At 46.9% G+C, this 8101-nt stretch overlaps 1 protein-coding gene across 2 annotated transcripts; it reads right to left on the reverse strand.

Moving 5' to 3' along the window:
- Positions 1-430: 430 nt before the first annotated feature.
- On the reverse strand, positions 431-8101 carry caprin2 (caprin family member 2). Of its 2 annotated transcripts, none has more exons than XM_029666028.1 (21): positions 7945-8101; positions 6906-7140; positions 6726-6788; positions 6541-6627; positions 5724-5959; positions 5494-5576; positions 5206-5346; positions 5050-5090; positions 4663-4896; positions 4476-4514; positions 4267-4395; positions 3987-4071; positions 3842-3894; positions 3585-3713; positions 3352-3471; positions 3104-3250; positions 2835-2985; positions 2457-2570; positions 2082-2122; positions 1894-1960; positions 431-1789 (listed from the first exon to the last, which is right to left on the reverse strand). In XM_029666028.1, exons 2-21 carry the CDS (start codon positions 7125-7127, stop codon positions 1209-1211), a joined length of 2763 nt encoding a protein of 920 aa, XP_029521888.1. In that variant the 5' UTR covers positions 7128-7140; positions 7945-8101; the 3' UTR covers positions 431-1208. The 2 variants fall into 2 exon arrangements, with proteins under 2 accessions (XP_029521888.1, XP_029521887.1); XM_029666027.1 differs by having other exon boundaries at positions 2394-2570.

Here is an 8101-nt window from a genome sequence, read left to right on the forward strand (position 1 = left end):
TTTTACCACTGAAAAAGTTGTCAGATCCAAATCTTAAGAAAACGTTTAGTTCATTAGCCATGTTCTGGCCCTCATGTCTCCCAAGGTCAGCACTGGTTCTCCCTGCCTTTGTGGGGGGCACTAGCCATGGATTTAATCCCTTGGCCAGGCCACCCTTGAGTTTCCTGAGGGTCCCCTCCACACTTTGCTTGTATGCCTCCTTGTCCACCAGTATCAGTCTTTTGATCTCACGTTGTACATCTCTTAAAGCCTGTCAATCACCCTCAGCATAAACTGCCTTCATTAAGTAGTGATTTTAGATTTGATACCCAAGGCTTGTTATGGAAGACTATAGGTTTTAGTAGGCATAGCCTACTGCTGACAATGGATGGACCAACCACTTACAAGTGAAGAAAGAGGTAGTGCCATGCAAAAACAGAACACAACCCTGTTCAACTGCTGAAACATTTTTTATTTTTTAATTCAGGCACATTGAGGGATCACATCTCCATAGGCAATATGGCCTTTAGTGTTCAGAATCAGACACCATAACCCCCCACCCAACACAGCAAGGCAGCACAGAATGCATTTAAAGTGCTTAGCATTGTCAAGTACAGTCCATTATAATTAATATTTCGCCAACCATACATTAGCCTTTCAATGAATTTACTCAGTCATTCATAAAACAAACAAAAAGCCACCAATTCATAACATTTCATTTAAGGTCTTAGAGACCTGACACATTGTATCTAAAGCGGTCCTGCTACTAGAACTAAAATTGTGACACCCAATACAGCAGCAGCAGTGTATAGTAGAGGCAGCTTTCTGAGTTTGTGTGTCACAACTATTCACAATCTAACAGTTTTAGTCAGTAAATGGAGTGTCGGTCTCTAAGCACCACAACCAAAAACCAAACATTAAATGGGAAAATTCTCACATTATGGGTCATGGAACGTCAAGCCAGCAGGAAGTCTTCCCCTCTGCCCCTTAGTGACCCGGAAGTAGTTAGTGGTTGCAATTTACAGGGTAAACAAAAGGGTGATCCTGAAAGGTTTGAACAATGAACACACCCCATACACTCCAGGACGGGGGTAGGCAATGAACCCAGCACTGGGTGGGTATGCAGTCTGCCACATGAAATGGAAAATGTCAGTTTCTCCTTTTTAGTGCAAAGCAATAGTCTCTCCTCCACCTGTATCCTCCATGTTGGCTCAAGACGCCACAATAGCTCAGTCCTGGTAGAGCAGGAAGCCAGAGAATGTGCTGTACTTCCAGCTGCTGCCATAGATGGAGCCGCGGTGCAGCCGCAGCCACACCTGGTCTCCCTGGTACAGCTGCAGGATGGAGTGGTTGCTGGCCGTCTCGTGGTCCGGAGCCCCGTCGTTGGCGTACGCAGACACCATCACCTCGTCGTTGCGCATCAGGTTGACGTAGAGCGGCACGTTGACCGCCAGCTTGAGGATGTGGAAGAGGAAGACGTAGGTGCCGTTGGCTGGGCAGGTGAAACGACCCACGTTGGTGTTGAACATCTCCCCCAGGTTGCTGTGGAGCTGGTCAAAGGCGATGGGCTGGTCCAGGGTGCCCGGGGTGTAGTTGGCTGTGCGGGCTGCTGTGAAGGCCACGCGGAGGGGCTGGGGATGCTGGGGGAGCGGGTACATGGGTACGTGCATCAGGGTGTGGGGGGCATGAGGGGTCACCTGGGGGGTGAGGTCCATGCCAACACCCTGCAGCGAGTCACCGTGGGCGGAGTCCACCAGGGAGTAGTTGCCCTCCCGGTCTGGGCTGCTCACCTGGGAAGAATCACTCCAACCTGTTGAGGAGGACCAATCAAAAGCCAGTCAACTAAGCCCCCAAAATACCCAACCAATCAGAGATTGTGTTTTGTATCAAGCTAGAAGAATGAAGTGAACTTGCCACTATTATTGTGCCTTTGTCCTGTATTGCCTCCACCGCGCCTGTAGCTGTGTTGGTAGCCAATATCCTAATGGTGAAGAACACACCATTACACAAGTCAAAACCTCTAAACCTATCACTTCAGCAATCTATACTAATGTACATACAATATCAGATTGTCCACACAGATTTGGGAAGCAGTGTCTTACCCGAGCTCCGTACAGGTGAGCCTGGGGGATGAAGCTTCCTCCTGGGGAGAACAGACCAGCCAGAATCCCATCAAACCCAAGGGGAGGGGGACAGATGAAAATTGGATTGTGAAGGCTAACTCAAAACCTTGCAATATTATGATAATGTCATGTGGAAGCTTGTGAGGCAAGGGAATAGAGTTCACTTGATCCAATCCATTAAGGTTTAGAAGCTCAATCTGAATCAATAGGAGACATGCATAAGCAGAACAAGATAGGATAGAGGGAAAGGATGAAACATAGGATTGAAGGATGAGAGAAGAGGATAAATACCTCTGTGCCCACCAGAAGAGCGAAAGTAGGAGTGTGCCAGCCCCTTGCCACCACGTGCAATACCTCTAACAGATCCTCTGTAGTATGATTGGTCAGAACGGCCCATGGTGCCACCCGATTGGCCAGGGGACAGGAAGATCTGCCCACCACTACCTACCAGACATTCAGACTGGTTCACTGCACAAGGTAGAGAAATAAGAGTAGACTTGGTCGTATTAATTTGGAAGAAAACAGACAAACAAGGGGTTTATTCATTAAGTCTTGCAATGGAAACCGTTCACCAATAAGAACCAAACCGGAGGTACCCAACTGAATTTGTCCAATAGAAACTTGTTTCCTGTGTATCGAATACACCCCTGGACTTGCCCAATTAACTAATTTGAGTTTTCCGTTGCAAAACATTTTTTATTTCCTGCCCTAATGAACACAAATCTGGCATACCCGACTGTAGTTGTTCGTCCTCCGACGGAGCAAACTCCGGTGGGGTCTGGGTGCTGGTGGTGACATAGCACAGGCCGTTGGAGTCCGAATAGGGGATAATATCGGATTTAAAGTCTACAGTCGGAAGTAAGGGGGCGTTCACCTTGAAGACCTTCAACGACAAAACAGACCCAAGGCTCATACTAAAATGTCTCAAAGACTAACGGAGTGTATTCAAAGCCTCTTGCCCATTCTATGACCACGTTAAAAGTATGGTAGGGTAGACTTACCGAATGCATGGTCTGGAAGGGAACAGGGGGCACCATGGTGAGTGTACGTCTGCTGGGAGGGGTTGAAAAGGGCTGCCCTTGGGTGGGGGTACAAGGAGGCACCACCCCGTTACAGGGGGATTGCTTACCGGATTCAGAGATGGGAGTCTGGGTACAGAGAGGGAACACTGTCAGGGGAGACTTAAAATCAGAATAGTATGCACTTTAGGCTTGCCAATCCTACATGTTCAGGGAATGAGTTGTTTTACCCGAGCAGATGTCTTCTCGTCCAGGGTGATGGAGATGGAGGACTCCCTACGGTAGAGGGGAGGAGGAGCTGGAGGAGAGGGGCAGGCAGTCTCACTCTCAGACAGCAGCAGACATGGATCCTGGAGAGGACAACCATTGTGCTTTATAAAAAGCTTCATAACAATTGTGGATCTAAAAGAAGAAAATGTCATTGTTTCAATGGGTCTCATTTAACAGATAGGAGAGTTCTTACAATGGCTATGACGTGAGCCAGGTCCTCTGTAGTCAGGTCCAGGTCACAGCTCTCTAGACAACCCTCGTCTCCATTGGTCAGACTGGGTTTGTCATCAACAGGGAGGAGTTTAGAAAGCAATGGAGTGGACTGAGAGAGGACAAAAAGATGCATCTTAAAATACTGACTCCAACAGTCAAAAGCTTAAATAACAGAGCCCTGGTCAAAATTAGTGCACTAGAATATGGTGCCATCTCACACACTTCTCCAGATCTTACATGCAGTGTTTTGGGGAGAAGGTCCACTGGGCTTCTCCTCGAATCTCTCTGTACTGTTGAGAATAAGAGGTAAAACACATGTTGAATATTCTCTGTTCTGCTAGAAGACAGCCACTTAAATACCAACTTTGTTGTGGTAGGCTACCGAGTGGAGAGGGGGATCCAGAGGTATGCCGGCCCAGTCTAGGATGGCCGTTAGTGGATGTTCCTTCTCCATCCAGAAGAGAATCCTGGAGACAGAGGATTAATCCAGGATTGTATTTATTAGGCATCCAACAAAAGACAGACTTAAACAGGGAGGGACTACATGGACTTAACGTTTATTTTTGTTTTCGTCAGTGTGACGTGGTAAACCCGACCCAGGTGGAACATTGGAAATGATCGATGGCTTTTCACCTGGAAGTGATCTTTGGGCAGTACTGTACCTGCATGAAGCTGAAGGAGCCTCTGATCTTGGTCATCAGGTCCTCCAGCTGCTGTTTGCGCAGGATGGGGTCCTTGGGCAAGGAAGACTGGGAGTTGAACACCTCCACAGGGGTGTCCACACGAAGTGCCTGATGGAAATTACAATATGATGGAGTAATAGGGACAGGTCCATCGAACGTAAGAGATGCAAGGATAAGAGTCTACTCACAGCTGTGGCGTCCCGCTCCCTTTTGGACTTCGCTCTTCTCTGGGGAAACGAGTCATTGAGTTGTATGATTGATCTGAACTAAGATCAGCTAGCCCGATCCCAGTGTTAACCTTGACCATTATTAGAGGTCACAACTCGTCTCAAGTTCCAACTGCCCTGAGAGTTCAGGTATAAGAGAATAGCTCACCTGTTTGGGTTCGGCATTTTGTTTCTTGGAGGTAACTGGAACTTTTGAGATTAACACAGCCGCCCCTCTCCATGGTTTCTGGATTACAGGCTGAGTGGAGTCGGACTCCATATCCCATGAGTCCGGTGGCTCCTGTTCCTTCATAGCCTGGAACTCAGCCTTCCAGTTCGGAGTAACGGGAGTGTCTCGACACCCATTGGGGTCTGTGTCAGGCAGGTAGTGTCTGTTAAGAAACTGGCATCACCCACAGACTATCAGCACAACATACGATATCCACAGTGCATTACCCACAGTGCACTCAGGTAAATAGCTTAAGTAGAACGCTGGTTGAACGTTGATAAAGCAGTGGCACACAACTTGCAGGAAATGCATGTCAGTGGTTCTTACCTCTCTGCTAGGCACGTCTTTTTTGTTTGACATCATTAGGGCTGCAAGGCAAAATAACATCCAGCTAAATGACAAAATGTTGTATACATTCATTGTTCTATACCCAGTCTGATAAGTAGCTTTTGAATAAGAATAGTTGCACTGTTGTAGAGTTACTAGAGAGGCTGGCTGTTTCAGACACCGTCTTCTTGGTCATGGGATCCTCCACTTCCTTGGGACTCTTGGTCGGTGGCGGCGGTACACAATCAAAGTACCCACAATCCATCAGCGTCGCCAACTTAGCCTTCAGGACCTTGTCTGCAAACATTCAAATGCATGCATTTTAAACACGGCAGCTAAAGTAGTTCAGCAAATGGCAGAGAAAGTTAAGGATACCAGTCATAGTAAATGTAGTGTCTGTGCAGGTGTTTAAAAGGGTACAGGACAGGTAGTGTTTAAACTCACAGGTGGTTCCAGCTACAGCTTTATTATTCCCCTCCAGCAGGTCCAGGTAGACCAGGGCTGCTCTGTCCATCTGATCCTCCAAACTGGGACACAGTAGAAGGGGATCAGACTAGTCTTCAATCAACACAGACGTGTGAGAGTGTGTTTCATAGTAACTTATGCTGTTGTCCCTCAAGTCCAACAGAATGCGTGTGTGGGGTGTATGGTGCACACATCTATTTCCCCAGTACCTCACATTGTTGTCCCTCTTCACCCCCAGTAGTTCAGCAAGCTCAAGCAGGCTATGTAGCTCTGCAACCTTGAGCTGGGGGTTGCGGGCAGAGAGGAGGTCCTTCCTGATGTGCTCGTGCTGCAGCAGGGTCTGCAGGAGGAACTTAACCTGCAGCACTATGCACAGCCTTCTCCTCTCAACCTCCTGCTTGACCATCTGCTCCTTCCGCAACGCCTTCTTCTGGGCCTTTAGCAGCTAAAGGGGGGTGGTTAGATGGATTCTATGGAACAATCCCAATAATACTCCTACACCTAGGCCTGATCACTAGACCTAGGCCAGTCAACTTGCTATTGTGGATTTCAGATGTCTGAATGGGTGCAAGTTAAAGTCCATTATGTTGTCTTGCAAAAATACAAGATGATTCATCATGAATCTGGAGAAACAAGTGATCTGTTGACCAGCTAACAGTTCTACATTACTGACACTGTATCTGACCATGCACTTATACACAGACACAAGGAATGTCAAACTTAACCATGAAAGCAATCAAGGCATTCAAGCAGGACAATGGAACAGCGGTGTGCTAATTCCCAACTGTGCAAATGGGCTAAAGCCTCCAATCCATTGACGAGGCTGGATTCCAATCCAATACGTCACACCCTTTCTACCATCATTGACCTATTATCAGACACTTGAAATGAACGGAGAAGCGCTATTCTGACTACGCATGAGAAACTATGCCTGGTCTACCAAAAGGAATGCATGTGCTGCTCTGCCCATCCCCATTCATACACACAGCAGCACTACGATAAGCAGTGGCAAACAGAGATCCTTACTTCCTGTGTTAGGCCACCAAGGGTCTTGTGCAGCTCCTGGGCAAACTGCAGGTTGTGGATCACTTCGTCATACTTCTCCACTGCATCCTGACACACATTGAAAGAGTTCAAAAGGCAACATCTCAATCGTCTGGTTGAAAGAAGTGTACTGCTTTTATTACCACAGTTGGAAATCCTGTTCTTACTATCTGGTCTTGATTGAGTGATTCCCCGTGTTGCAAACGCTTCCTGTAGTCTTCCAATTTAATCTGTGGATACAAACACTTACAATGTCTTCATTTATAGTAGCATGCAGGAAACCCTGAAAGGAATGGCCATGTCTCCATCTACTCAAACCCCTAATCTTGTCAAGTCCTCCATCCTACCTTCTTTTTCTCCAGGTTGCGGATCTTGTGCTTGAGGCAGATGAGGCCGTCCTCGATGTAAATCTCGTAGCCCTGGTAGATGGTGGTGGAGGCTGCCAGGGCCAGCTGGAGAGGACTCAGCCCACCAGGGGAGCCAATCTTGGGGCTCCCCTGCCTCCCCTTCTCTGAGCACTCAGGTGAAGGAGAGACATCCCGGTCTGGGGATGGAGAAAGCTGCACCATGTTCAGATTCTCACTGGAGGGGGTTCAACACAGAACAGGTAATATCATGACTGGTGTCGATTGGATGTAAATGTTGACCATGAAACGTGTGATCTTCTTGCATAATCACTATCAGATGTTCCTTTAAAAATAGGCCAATTTAATTTCTAATAGAAAGCATGTTCCCCTCCCAATGATCCTTTCCTACTTTCCAGTTTCCATAAATGTGCTAATGTTCCAGTAACGCGCTAGCCTCAACCGCCACTGGGTGATTGCCAAACCCGTGATAGTGCATTTTTGTCCATTGCACAGCCGGTGTGATTACGTATGGCGTTGATGGATTTTAATGAGAATCGTGAAACAGCAGATAGAAATCACATAGCACCCGACAACGTTACTAACAAATCGTTAAAACAATGGTTATTATTTTAAATGGATTCCCAAACACATACCCAAAGTGTGCGCATTTTGTGTCGCCGACGGGATTCATCTCATGCTTAAAGTTGCGTATTTTTTAAACAATTTGTTTGGGAAAAATAAGGCGTGCACATTCTATGGAATCTTCTAAAAAGCTTCCACCTTATCAGTATCACAACCTTCAGACCCCGACGTGCCCCGCATCTCTTCTTCAAAAGCCTACTCTCTACAGAGCACAGATGCCCCAAACACATCCCAAACCAACATTCTAAGACTGCAGAGCAACTCGAATACTCTAATTTCTTAAGCCATCATTATACAACTAGTATGCAGTTCTTGAAAAATGTGTAAACATTAGAAATTGAAAACCCACGTCGTCATCCTTGTTTAAAGTGCCACGTTCAGAAAACAGCTGACTAACCTCGTGGCTGGTTGTGTTGAAAATGCTGTTGCTGCAAATCCCGAATCCAGGCTATCCAAACACCAGATAAAGTACTGGTAGACCTCTCTAACCCGTACAAACAGTGATGTAAGTTTACAGAGGGAAACGTGTGCGAACTCATGCCTTTATATAGGCC

Source organism: Oncorhynchus nerka, linkage group LG8, assembly GCF_034236695.1.
Source record: "Oncorhynchus nerka isolate Pitt River linkage group LG8, Oner_Uvic_2.0, whole genome shotgun sequence".
Taxonomy (NCBI): domain Eukaryota; kingdom Metazoa; phylum Chordata; class Actinopteri; order Salmoniformes; family Salmonidae; genus Oncorhynchus; species Oncorhynchus nerka.

Bases quoted from the DNA above. Each gene is read 5' to 3' on its own strand.
- caprin2 (XM_029666027.1), bottom strand. From the start codon at position 7,127: ATGGTGCAGCTTTCTCCATCCCCAGACCGGGATGTCTCTCCTTCACCT. The intron at 3,714-3,841 runs GTAAGATCTGGA...GTCCTCTCTCAG, and splicing joins TTCTCCCCAAAACACTGCAT to TCCACTCCATTGCTTTCTAA. The intron at 2,986-3,103 runs GTAAGTCTACCC...TTGTCGTTGAAG, and splicing joins CCTTCCAGACCATGCATTCG to GTCTTCAAGGTGAACGCCCC.